A 14,246-nucleotide genomic window follows, 5' to 3' on the forward strand; every position below is an offset into this window, starting at 1 on the left:
ATGAGAGGATGTAATTATGTAGACCAAATTAAAATCATCAAAAGGTATTTATGTCAAAACACATACCAGATGTTCTGTTGGACAGTGCATAGTTTATTGTTCAACATTTTCTAAACAGGCTGAGAAAAATGAAGTATTCTGTAGTGGGTGTTTTTATTTTAGCTAATTTAATATCTCATATAAATGGAAATGACCAGAGTAAGTTGAATAATATTTCAATTACATCATAGAGGGAAAAATGAGTGACTTAACATGTTGGTTAAAAATGTGTCAATGTCTTATATATATTATGTAAATGTATCAATGTTTATTTACAAAAAAAAAAGGTTTGTCCCTCTTTTACAATACTTAGTAACCCAAAGTGCTAGTACAAATAATATTCAAATCTGGAATGAAGAAAATAGCTAAATATTTGCGTTCTTATTGTATACACAAATGTTTCAATTAACGCACAAATAAAATAAAAATCGTGATAGAGTGGGCCTGACTCGTAATCTGGGATTAGAGCCATAACCCGACTCTAACTTTGTAACAACAGTGTCACTTTTTGCTATGCATATTGCCGACGATATTGTCCAATAAAATGGATATATTATCCACTACCTATGTGAAACACTTCCGCCTCCGTAGTGTAATGGTCAGCACGCTCAGCTACCGTTCTGGAGGTCCCGGGTTCGATTCCCAGGGGGGTCAAATAAATATTAGTGATTTTTTCACTGTAATATTTATTCAATATTACACTGGACTGGTACCTGAAGCGGAGGGCTGATCACCTTTCCTTCATGTGTAAACGATCAAGATAACACTGCGTTTATATGACGCAGTGCCCTATGGACCATAGGGGTGCGGATAAGGGTTTTATTATTATTTATTATGTGAAACACAATATGTTGAGAAACTCGCAATAGCAGTAGCTTATCCAGCTCAAGTGAGCTATACATATTACCCCTTTCCTCTCATATAGTGTCTACTAACTTACTATTTATTGTCCATTTACATTCCAATATAGTCAAAATGTTTATCACTCTGAGCTCTTTTACTTACATTATCTGCATTCCAACAAACGTATTTTACTCCTATATTTAAAAATCCGGAAGACCAAGCACCCTGCATTAATACAATTAACCATCGAATTACTCCACATTGATCTGATGTGGATAAAGGCTAGGAAAATAATATTTGTTATTCTGGAACACCAGAATAATCACCTTGGCTTCCGTAACTAAAAAGCAAGATATATTGGCACTTTTCAGTCCCAATTCAGCAGATACAGATAAAAAATGTTTATATATTACCGATTATTCTCTGTTTTAATTATATTATAATTTAAAAGGTATTCTTTCTGATCGAATGAAGAAAGGGATAACTAAATTGGGACAGGCTTGCATGAAGTCCGTAGGAGCTAGCATTGAAGAAGTCAACAAGCTGAGAAATGGGCCTCCATATGAAGGGAAAGCAGCTTGTGTGCTGGCTTGTATATTTGAAAAGGTGAGCAATTCAAATAAATAATGAATTACAATTACACAATAACCAAAGATATCGCCCGTGTGGACGATAATAATGTGGATCTATGGATGAAGAGATTGTGTCAATTTATCTTCTGACTGGACACTGGTTAACATAATTTTGATAAAGGTCAGATAAAATAATGTACTATTTACTTTGATACGTTTTTATTTAATTTTACTCAATTTATTTATGAACTAGATCCATTAAAAGCAATAATTAAACAGGAATTTAATATATTATTAGATTAAAATCAATATTTTTAGCTTTTCCACTTTATTTTAATTTGACCAGCGACCGGGTTTCGTCGTTACCGACATCATCAGACTGGGACATCATCATCAGACATCACCAGTCTGATGATGTCGGTAACGACGAAACCCGGTCGCTGGTCAAATTAAAATAAAGTGGAAAAGCTAAAAATATTGGTTTTAATCTAATTATATAATAAAAATGCAATTCCATCACGAAGTGTCAGTGGATAATATAAATCTATTAAACAGGAATTATATTTTACAGAAAATTAAAGGCACAACAACATGGAGTCTGGACTGTTCATTCAGTGATTGATCAAATCTTGTTGGATTTACACTGAAGAAGTCCAGATCCTGTCTCTTGAGTTTACAACACAACACAAATGAGACATAGTTCCATTAAAAACATATTTATGATTGAGAAAGAGTTCTTTATTATTTCTAAGTCTACGGGTTGGAATATTGGTTTTTAGTCATTGTATTTGTCATTGATGTAAAATTAATAATATGTTTTTCTTTTCAGGCTGGAATGATGGAAAACAAAAAGTTTTCTAAGAGAGGATTCATGTTTGCTGTCACACCATTTATTTTTATGGACCCCAAGAAGATCAGAAGAATGCAAGAGATATCCACGGAATGTGATACAGAAGTAAGATTTTAATAAACATAATATAACTGATGGCATTCGCTATTCAGAAGATCTCTTCTAAAATACTCTGGTAATAATAATTAAACCGATGGCAGGTGATTATCAACCCTGAATACCTGGTAGAAGCTGGCTTCTACCTTGGAGAATACCTGGGTATTTTATGGGAATTCATTCCGATTGTGATGTTGGTACATCTGTAGAGATGATTATACTAAAAATATCCAAAAACTATGCAAAGAAGACCACAGATGTCACTACAAGTCTTAAAAACTAAATAATTTGCACTAATGTATATTTTTGTATAAGCCATACATAGATTTCAGAGTGACATAGATATTGGAAAATTCCATGTGAAAAACATCCATGCCCATTTGGGACTGTTTTTGAGAAATAAGGTCGGTCTATACTATACTCCCTGAGAGGTTAAATTAATTGCAATCTGTTGTGATTATTAATTAAAATACTGTTTTTGCAGGTATCTATTTCTTCTGACAATGAATGTCAAGCCGCCGATCATTTAGTGACTTGTATGAGAAAGAACATTCCGCAGTTAGCAGAAATTAAGTTTTGACTTAACCAGATTATAATTTTATATCAGGTAATGGATAGAAAAAAGTGGATAGGCATTCATGAAATATGTAACATTCTTTTTAATTATTTTGATTTTATCTGTAATAATATTTAATATTATTACATACATGTTTTTTTCACAGTAAACATTAAAAGTCTTTTTTAAATTTTATTTCATTCCTTTAAGTTTTTAGCTAAGTAATGAAATAAACACGGAGACGTCCAAATAGAGATGTGACTAATAGGTAACAGTTACTTTTTCGATTACCTGATTTGGATTTGATATTTATCCTGGTTTATATTTTTTTTCAACTTTTTGCTTGATAAATATATTGCTTGATAAATATCGGCTGTCCAAATTCAAGACACATTAAGGGACATTTTTTTAGTAGTAGGTTTTTTTTTGTATTTTTGGACTAAGTAGATTCTATTAGTGTTTTGAGTTTGGACAGCCGATATATCCTAAGTGTATTCGGGTTCAATTCGCAGGGAAGTCAACATAAATTTAAGTGTTTTTTCACTCTAATATTTATTTAATATTACCTTGACTGGTACCTGAAGCACGAGACTTAGCACCTTGCTTTCATATAGTTAACGATCAACTTTAAATTTCATCAGTTTGATGCAGTGCTCTATGGACCATTGGGTGCGGATGAGGGTAAAAAGAAGAATATTGAGAGCTAGTAATACAAGCTATTTTGTTCACAGATTGGGACAATTAGTTTTGAATGAATGATCCAAAAATTAGATAACATCTTTTAAGGAAGTCAGTCACTATTCAATTGTTATTTTTAAAAATTTCATCACATGTGTCCATATGTGACTGTATCTTTACCGTTATCAAACCAAATATTTCATATATTTCTTTTCTTGATGACCCTAAGGGCTGTCACTAGACTATTACATAATAAAGAAATAGGCACAAGGAACTTGTCAATTGCAGTAGACAAAAAAAACCATATGTATTTTTTATTTTAAATGTTTATTAAAGCAATTTATACAAATGCATATTACAAATAACGTGAAATAATAACCCCATCTGAGATTATTACGATAGTTTTTAATTCTAACTGGAAATAATACAAAATCTCAAATATAGATGCGGGATATAACAACAATATTTAAGTGGAGATATGGCTTTAAAAATCAACTAAATAGTAAAAAAACACAAAGAAAAACAATACAACACGGTGGCCTGTTAAAAAAACTTTAAAACATAACAAATCATAACGGAACTGCCTAAAATTGTTGATGTGCTACTAAAGCATCATATCTATATAGCCATATTTTGTAAAACTTTACCTCCCAATGCATTATTTTTTTCTTACCACTGATATAAACATGTTGTTGAAAGGTTATTAAATTTCTTGCAAAATGGAGATGACACTTTAGCGCAGTAAGCTGACAATATAAAAAATTAAGAAAAATAATTATTAATAATTAAATAAAAAAAGTGTTCTTGATCCATCATGAATTGTCTGTTTCTACACAACTACACTTTGTAGCTGTTAGTTGTCTCTGGTTAGTTACAAATAACCAGAGACAATTTGCTCTAGGCTCCAGCCAGAGCTGGCACTTTCTGACATCTGGTTGGGTGTTCTATTCAAATGAGTTAAGTATGAAATTTATCAAAATAAGTCATAAGACTTTAAACACTTTCTGTGCGTTAAACACAGCTCTCGTGTCCATACAAATATTGCCGCCACATAATGAATAATGATGAGGATTCGTAGCCGGTTTTGTGTTTTGAAAACATAAAGGAAGACACTTATTTATTATGTTTAAACAAAAAGTACAAATTGATTTTGAACAAAGTTATGGGTTTCCAAAAATTTGTGAATTTCGACATTATTTTATACGCATTGAACATGTTAAACATTGTCTATATTCTTATCCTATAAACCAACCATCTATGCACAAAAAAAAAATTTTTTTCATTACCTTAGAACACAATTTTGTATTTTTAAAATAGTTATAGACTGACTGAATCAATTTAAAAAAACATTAAATCATAAGTATGCTTTAGCATAAAGAGTTAAAACTCTTTCTTTGCGGTTGGCATGTAAGACGCGAAGCCAGACTTATCTCATAAGTGGTGAGCATACATATCGTGTCATTAGGAGACCGCGTACAGACATAAAATCGCATACAGACCAAATTTGTAGAGAAAAGGTTAAACGTTTCTAATGAATTATTCTTGATATATGTATTTAAAAATGGTTGGTTTGCAGATTGAGCATCATTTAAAACTTTTATACCTTTAACTGACAATTTTAAATTTTTTAGATTTACAAGAAAAAGGCACATCATACAATTTGATGCTGTTTCTAAATTACACTGTCATTCTTTATACATTAAAAAAATAAGTCGTAATAAAATTTACATTTTGAGAATGTTTTGTTGGATATTTTAAGTAAAAAACAAAATATTATGCCGCAATTCTAAAATCTGATTCCTACAGCGATGATAACTTTTATTTTTCATTATCAATATTTGGATACAGGACTTAAATACGTATGTACACACAAATAACATTTTCTGTAGTTTTTATGTTATTCTACATAAAAATTATAAAATTGATATTTTTATTACAAATATAGATTTGGTCGGCTGTCCAAACTTAAAACACAGTAAGGGACATTTTTTTTGTAGTACATTTTTTGACTAAGTAGAATCTACTTAGTCCAAAAATGCAAAAAAAACGTACTACAAAAAACATGTCCCTTACTGTGTTTTGAGTTTGGACAGCCGTGGTGTTTATAATACAAGTGGAATCTCAGATCGAGAATGCCTCAGGTCATAGGCTAAAGATAAAAGATTGTTAAAGAATAATTAGAGAATGCCTATTTTTTTCATTTATATATTTATAGTTTTAAGGACACCCACCAAGATGTAGGGCTTATTAGTGGAATTATTTTCTTAATACTTTATCCTAATCTTTTTGTTTGATTTGCAACAACAAAAAAATACAATAGGAGCATATGACAAGATTTAAAAAAAATCTTTTATATTATCTCTTGATTTACCCATTCCTTTATTTTGTTTTTGCTCCATAATTGGGTTTCTCCTCCGATGGCAATAAATTAAAAATTTGTGAGGCTATGTGTTGAAGTGTTCTACTTCCATATTTATTGTTCATACTTGGGACCATCAACCCGTCAAGGTTGTGAGTGAAGCGGGTAGCATAGTTGTGCACTGAAAAAGGGTTTCTACACTTTTTACTGGTTAGTTGCTCAGCTACGATATCCATCCACAGCATTCAATGTACCTCAAGCAAAATTATATGCTTTTAAATTATATAGGGTAAAAAAATTAAGTGTATTATTTAAACATTCTGTTCGCACAAAAGGCATTTTCCATCAAAATTTACATTTGTGATGTATGAGATTCCACCGTATTAATGGTTGCAAACATTTTATAATAACAGTTGTTTTAAATTCAGAGAATGATTCCGTTTCTGTGAACTAATTTTAATAATACTATTTAAACTTTAAACTGTTTAAAATTATTCATACGTGAAATATATGAGTGAAAAACCTATACCTTACTGATTAACTGTAAACTGATTTTATACATGAAGATTAAGATAAATACAAAACATTTCGGAAGATCGCAGTAACACAAATACATTTTTAGTTATTTATTTTGAATTTATTATTGATGGGGTCTAAAATCAAAAGGCATTTGATTAAAGATTTTGTTAAACTCGGTTCAATACTTTGAATTACACAATGTCCCTTCTTTGTTTCACCATAGGTGACTTTCTGGGCAAGTTGGGACTGAAGCCGCCAGATGTAAATACACAACTCGAGATCAATTAGCCTTACCTAAACCAAACTGACTTCAATTCATGACCTTATTGAGATCTTTATCATTTGGAAATCAATGTCTATTTTTACATGTTGACAACAACAATAAGTGTGATGAGTATTATTAGTTTTCAGCGTCTATGTTAAATTAAACTAGTGTCTGTGGTTGAAGTTTTTATCTATGGTTGAAGTTTTTTCTATGGTTCATCAACCATAGAAAAAAAAGGGCAATTTTTTTAACTTCACTGTGTAAACATGGTTATATCCCTAATGCTGCACAAAATCAATGCTATGATCGAGTTTCATTATTTTAAGGTGTAGAGTGCCGCCAGTGGCGTAGTTAAATCTGCCGTTACTGACTAGTTTAGTTGAGTTACAAACACAGGTGTGTATTTTTGTAATTGCATTAAGTTGATCCGCGCTATGTGCAGCGCAGTCAAGGGATAACTGGAGAAGAGTCATTGCTTCCACAAGGGTCACAACCCTCAGTAATGAGGAGAAAGACGGAGAAGAAGATTAAGTTGTTATCATTTTAACAATTAACGAACTTGTCACTGCAAGATTTTCAAGTTATATTGACTAATATCAGAATTGAATTGTGGAAACAAATGCATGTCAGGTTAGGTTAGGTGAACAAACATCACACTGTAACTTATGACACATTAATAATATAAGATGTGCGACAATTTATAAGATTTTGGTTTTATACTAACATTTCTTGGTGGAACTACGTTTTATATAATAAAAACAAGTATGCAGTTTTTCAACTTTTGTTTTATTTAACCAGTAACCAGGTTTCGTCCGTACCAGCATCATCGGAATCAGCCTGAGAAAAATTCTATGTTATATATACGCAACAACTTAAAAACCATAATTTTATTTAGTTTTTCTGACAATTTAAATGAATTTTATAAGAAAAATGATATAAAATGCCTTGTTGTGTATATAAAATATTTTGTGTATTCTAATGATGTCGGTAACAACGAACCCTGTCACTGGTCAAATAAAATAAAGTGAAAAAAAACTGAATAGTTGTTGTTTTATTATATATAATTTATAAAATTGTCTTAGTCAGACAGAAGTAACAGATGTCTAGCCTAGATGTATTTCGCTAGCACTCAAGCGTGAGTAGCGACTCTTACATATGTACTGCCTAATTTTATTATCTTTACAAATAATTTTTTTGTTTAACTTTTTCTATCTACAATAGATTAATATTGAATGAATTTAAACTTGTTTTTATGTGAAAAAATAAACATATACATTTTGAAACAATATTTTATTTAAAGTGCTTTATAAATAAATAAAAATTAAACAGCCAATGAATCAAAAATGATTTTAACATATTTTTTAAACATTTAAAAAAGCTTTTTATATTTATCGTATATATATTTTAAAAGATTAGGTTTTTTAAAATTATTCATAATGATTTTTGAGTATAACTAATCAAAATCAGAAATAATAAAAATATTTTGCTAATATTTCAGTTTTCGGGAAAGGCAACTTATTAGACATGACAACACCCAATTTTGTTTTTGCGCGGTGGCATCACTTGATATTTATTTTTAAAAAAAGAGTAATAAATGTGGTAAAGTGTTGTTGTTAATTTGAATTTGGAATATTCTTTTCAACATTAAATAGGTCCAAACAAGAAAGAACCAACAACTAAGAAAGTCTCGACTGTAATGTCAGAAAATCAAGAAAATTAATCAATGCCAACAGAATGTGGTTAAATCTATATTACAAGTAATCCAAAATGATTCAGTCTTCAATATTAGCGTTTAAAACACTTCTCAATATATTTCCTTCAGTCTAAATTCAAAACACATTAGAGTAAAAAAAGTAACAATTTCAAAATAAATTGACAACATGGCAGTGATAGCGATTCAGTAGAATTTATATATTATTAATTTTAAAAATCTCATCTTTAACCCCTTCAGACTTGGATATAAAATAAAATTGGCATGCATTGGCAAAGTTCATATTTTAACTACAACATTGCAGAACCATTTTCTTTTAATTTTCTCATAAGAAAATCAGTACTTTTCACATTGAAATTTGTAAACAAATGAAATTAACCATACAACCTGCACTATCCATGCGTCATACTATGTGGTATGCCATAGCATACGCATACGCCAAGTGACTCTGCTTGAAAGCGCCCTTGAGGTAGTATTTTATGAAAACGGCAGTATATAAATTATCCAAATTTATAAGAATTTTTTAACAACATATATAGCTGTTTCGTAGACCAATGTGATAGTCAGCTTTAGGCTGGTCTGTAGGGGTTAATAATGAGCGTGGCAGTACCTAATTATTTAATCTCTCTTTAGACAAATGTCCCTGTTTTACGATCATTATGGTGACCAATTTCTCGAGAATTACGGATGAAATAATCTTAGTGGGAATTATCTTTTGTTTTCACATTCCATATTGGTAGGTTGAGAATGTTCACCAAATATATTTTTTTGTTTGGTCAGTGGCTTTTCCATCAACAAAAAAAAACAGGAGAATTTATAATATAAAATATTTTTAATTATAAAAAATCTTTACATGAGTTTTAAAAGATTCATTATTAAATATATTTTAATTTATTGATTACAAACATGACCATGTCCAAACTGCACATTTTCTACATCTTATAGAAAACACCACTAAATAGATGATGGTGATAATTTTTTTTCTACATATATCGTGAGATTTCTATGGAGTTTCCATCTATTTTGTGGCAACTTCTATGAATTTTACCAAAAGTCAACCTACATATTGTTTGTGGTTAGGTAGTAGATTGAAAATTTGAGCATTAATCACAATGTAATGTGATCTTAAAATATTTTTACATACAGTTGGACCATAGTTGAGCAAACAGTCAAAAGATGTCACCATTTTCACATTTCTTGGTCAGATTTGATTTTTATGAAAAAATTCTTAGGTTTTTGCGACTCAAAGCGCATTTTGATAAAAAACATTGTGATCTAAAATTGCCAGATGGGGATTTAACATCACCAGAATATTTTTGCGTAACTTTCCAGGGACATTCATTCTCCCCATTATGAAACCCAACATTTTTCCCTTTCTGTAAATGGTTGCCATTTTGTAGATTTGATTGTTAATACTTAAACAGTGAGGATGAGGTATTTTTTTAAATTGTAACTTTAAAAATTTTTACAGTTGCCAAGATTTTCATTCAAACAAATCGTTCACTCAATTATGACCCACCTAATTATTATATTGATATGATAAATTATTTGGAAAAGAAAAAAAAAGGCATATTATGTATATATAAGTATTTATTTAACAACATCATCAATAGGCTTTAATTGGAGGAACTATTCGACCACTTAAGACGACTAATGTCATATATATTCATCGAATAAGTGCACATTAAACAGTGTCCCACATCGCAATAATTACATCCTAAATGGTTATGTGTTTCTATCGAGTAAATTGGGAGACTAAGTTTAAATCTTACGCTAATTTAAAGAAAGGTTTTGGTAAAAGAAACCTAATTCTGCATCAATCATTGGATCCATCGCTTGAGCCGACCCATCACAAACATGGAAACCAGACTTCAGGGTGATCGGAGACAAAAAGAACTATGCAAAGGAAAAATACTACTATGGAAGCTAGTTGGTTTGAACAACGATAATTCGAATCTTGACAAAAATTGGAAAATACAATGAAATAATTTTTTGAATACAAAATTTTCAATAATTTGAAGAAAAATTTCAACCAAAACTAAAAATAAAAAAATAGCGAAAAAATCTAGCAATTTCATTCACTGCTATTGTGGAAAAGTAATATGAATTCCTTGCGAATCATCGCCACGCATCAGTTTATATAAAGAAAATTGGCGAAAGTTAATTTGTATTTTAGTTAACAAAATAACAAAAGCATTGAAAAATAAGTTATTTGAATAATAAAAAAAACCTTCTTTGGAATATATAATACGGCCCCGGAGTATCTAAAAGACCCGTGCATTCCAGACAAATTGGTTGATAGATGTCTAACGCTTCAATTTGCTATAACTGCCACGGATGCTATTGCCAATTTGCTATAATGTGATCTTACCAGCTTGCAACCAGGGCATTAATTTGGCGAGTGTGCCTTTGCTGTCACCGAGCATGGAATGCTTTTCCACCAGCAGTTAGAAACAGTGGGATAGAGATTATTTTTAGAAAAAAAAACTTTAATAAAAGTTAAATCATTTCCATATTTTTTCACAAAAATGGAGCAACATAAATTATTCTTAATTTTGACTAAATACATTCCTTTTTTGTTCATGTTAGGGTTTAAGAAAAAACTATCAAAAATTTTGTATTAAAAAATTGTTTGGGGGAACCCATATACATATTTTATTTAAAGCAAAATTCGAATTACATATCATTGTTTAAAAATAACAATAAACTTTTATGGTTTGAAGGAGAAATTTTCATTCTTTGATGATAACATATTTATCTTTCATTTAAAAAATATTCATAGATTTATTTAGTTTTGTGATGATAACTTATTAGTTTCAAAAATGATTATTAAAAAAAATTTATAAATATACAGTACAAACATAATTTTATCACTGCCGTTACTTTTTATAAATTCAGCAACCAAAAAAAAACTGCATCTGTTAAGACAGTGTTACATAAAATTCCAAAAATGTAATAAGTATCGTTTTATTTATACAATATTCATTATTGAATCGAACTTGCGAAAACATTTCTTAAAAACATATCCTACAAAGATCAACTTCAATCAGCGAGAGAATAAAAAAAATGACTAGCATTAGACGAAATTTAAATACAATTTTTACAAATCTCTCTTCACATGATATCTGAAGGCAATGTGCAATAATACTTAATGCTAAAATATACAAATGACTAAAAATACATAACAGTAAACACTCCATTTGTCACCGTGATATTTTTCAACATAAAAAAAAATACAGTCAGTTTTTGACAGTCTCTCTAAGCCTGAAGATGAGTCTGCGAATTGAATTTATTGTGATCACAGGTTGATTTTTTATTTTGTAATCACACACCGTTAAAATAAAATGTAAAAAAAATTAACATCCCCAGGATGGCCAACTTTGGCAATATTAAACAGCATTGCGTCAACCTTCATTCCGACAAAGTACAACCTCTAATTTTCGATATAAAAAATATTGTCACAAAGCATGTGTTACCATTTAATTTTAGTGCGTATGCGACGTATGTATATTACTTTCTCTAAAAATTTACATTAGATGGTTACACATGTTTTGTGGGAAACGCTTAAAAGCGTCTTTTACATACTTTGGTAGAGCGCGAGTCAAGTCAAAAAACATTGTATAGATCAGAAACGGGTTTGTGGTTACTTGTGATAAGTATACTGGGGGTCGGGCGGCAGACTGTCTGAGTATAATTAGGGTCGGGGTTGATGTAAAACTGCCCGACAATAATGTGTTAATGAAGAGAAGAATTTTGCGGCTAATATTCTGATTCGTGCTTGAACAATTTTCTTTTTTTATATGTTTATGAATGATTTTGGCGATGCAATAGAATAACTGCATCTTGAGGCAAATGGAGAGCTTCCTGCTTGGAACGCTAATGATATAGGAGCATCGTTAGAACTAAGCGGGGCTTTAGAGTATAACGGGTCTATGTACACGTACAGTAGGGGTAAACAGTCTGGTTACTCGTAGCGCTGTTTTCTCGCTTTGCTGTGGTATAATTGGGATAGCATGAGGGCCGACATTGTCGGCAGTGACTGTCAATGGAGCGAACCTGGAACAATGAAACACAAATATTAACACACCAAATTCACAAAATATATAGAAAAACCTTCTATGGAAAAGTCTATATAAAAATATGGCGATTGATAATGATTAATGATATTGAATGCATCACAATAGATCTTAACAAATTGTTTGCGGGAAACGCTTAAAAGCGTCTTTTACATACTGTTAGTGAGTGGGAGACGCTTATAAGCGTTCTCCTACTTTTGATAGAGCGTGAGAGACGCCAACAAAACATTGTATAGATGGGAATCGGGTGTTGCGGTTACTTGTGATTAGTATACAGAGGGTCGGGCAGAGTATAAACTAAGGTCAGGGTTGATGGAAAAACTACCCAACAATAATGTGTTAGTAAAAAGTGGTATTTACCAAGCTAAATTCAGGGATAAATATTACCACAAAGTGACTGCCGAAATGATTTCTAAAAAAACATAGCGACTAGGTTCTCATTTGCTAAAAATACTTTCATCCTGTGAAAATTAACGGGGAAAATGGAACCGGTTAAAATAAACATGAAAATTACACGAAAATACGGCGTATTAAACTAATCATATTGAATTTACGATTTAGGCAACGTGAAAAACAAGTTTATAGAAAGTTAAGTAAGAAAAAGTGGCCAGAAATATTACCTGTAGTTAGATTGTGTGATGAAGAAGTCTCCACGAAGACGGTGGGCTTTTTTCTGGAAAATAATATATATAAATAAGCATCATACTTGTTAAATAACCTCGGAAGAAAACATAAATAAACATTGTATTATAGCTTTTAAATTTAATATGAATTTTCTTTTATTTTGACATTATTCATGATTTGAGCAGTATTTGTGGACGACGTTTGCGTCTTATCGCATTATCCAAATATATCGGATTTATCCGTACTCGGTAAATGTTAGACTTGTGGACAGCAAATATGACTATGGGCGCTTGTCCACTACCCGGAACATTACCGTCCGGCAGTCCAGTTTTGAAAAATAAAAGCGACTACAACAGTTTATAGTGATCAAATTCACTTGCAACGTGTTCACGCACCGACTTAGAGGTCCGATCCGAAGAAAGATGGACAAAAGCACAAGCCAATCCAAGCCAATCATCGTTTTAAAATGCTAACTGACGTGCTAAACAGTAAAATTCCGTGTAGTGGACAAACACCCTGTGGGTACATTGAATAACACGTAATTATACATTTTTATTTTTCGTATTCAGTTGTATGAAAATTGTAGTCACTAAGAATTTTAAAGGGTGTCAGTTTACATTTTGACATCTCAACATACACCAAGAAGAAAATTTAAGTCTGGGCATTTACAGGGCTTACGACTGTCATAGGCCAATTATTTTATTTACAACATTTTGAGTGTGTTCAAATCTTCCATATTCTAATCTTCAAGACTTCCACGTTCTTCTTCATCTATGTTGAGATGTATAAAATAACTCCTAAGCGGAGATAATCCAGGTTTGTGAACACAGTATTTGGACACACTCAAAATGTTGTAAACACCTAATTAGTTTGATAGTATAAATGAATGTTTACTTACAGCAAGGCATCCTTGGAGACAAAGTTTGTGTTATTGAATATAGCGGAGCTATTCTCCGCAGGGAATGAGCTCCCTCGGAATATGGCTGCAAGTTGAGAAAAATAACACATCGTTCAAATGTACTGTCATAGGATACATTTTAAGCAGAAATGGCAACAAC

The 14,246-nt window shown here is 31.1% G+C and overlaps 2 protein-coding genes across 6 annotated transcripts in view; one reads left to right on the forward strand and one right to left on the reverse strand.

The window, feature by feature from the left end:
- The first annotated feature begins 62 nt into the window (after window positions 1–62).
- On the forward strand, window positions 63–3,139 carry LOC148309496 (uncharacterized). Its single transcript, XM_088260051.1, has 4 exons — window positions 63–198; window positions 1,334–1,488; window positions 2,284–2,409; window positions 2,885–3,139. The coding sequence occupies exons 1-4, from the start codon at window positions 129–131 to the stop codon at window positions 2,978–2,980; spliced, it is 447 nt and encodes a 148-aa protein (XP_088116177.1). The 5' UTR covers window positions 63–128; the 3' UTR covers window positions 2,981–3,139.
- A 7,980-nt stretch (window positions 3,140–11,119) lies between these two features.
- Window positions 11,120–14,246, reverse strand: part of yem (yemanuclein) — a 30,567-nt gene continuing 27,440 nt past the window's right edge. For 3 of the 5 annotated variants that reach the window (XM_088260022.1, XM_088260019.1, XM_088260021.1), the window contains exon 15: window positions 14,087–14,171. Coding sequence is in view for 2 of the 5 variants with exons in the window: in XM_088260017.1 (XP_088116143.1) it covers window positions 12,531–12,544; window positions 13,185–13,237; window positions 14,087–14,171 (152 nt within the window). In the remaining 3 variants the exon portion in view is untranslated. Of the gene's footprint in view, window positions 12,545–13,184; window positions 13,238–14,086; window positions 14,172–14,246 lie in introns of those variants that run through there. The other 2 variants (XM_088260017.1, XM_088260018.1) reach the window with 1 other exon arrangement.

Source organism: Brachycentrus maculatus, unplaced genomic scaffold, assembly GCF_059751285.1.
Source record: "Brachycentrus maculatus isolate JH-2025_06_01 unplaced genomic scaffold, ASM5975128v1 h1tg000122l, whole genome shotgun sequence".
In the NCBI taxonomy this organism is placed as follows: domain Eukaryota; kingdom Metazoa; phylum Arthropoda; class Insecta; order Trichoptera; family Brachycentridae; genus Brachycentrus; species Brachycentrus maculatus.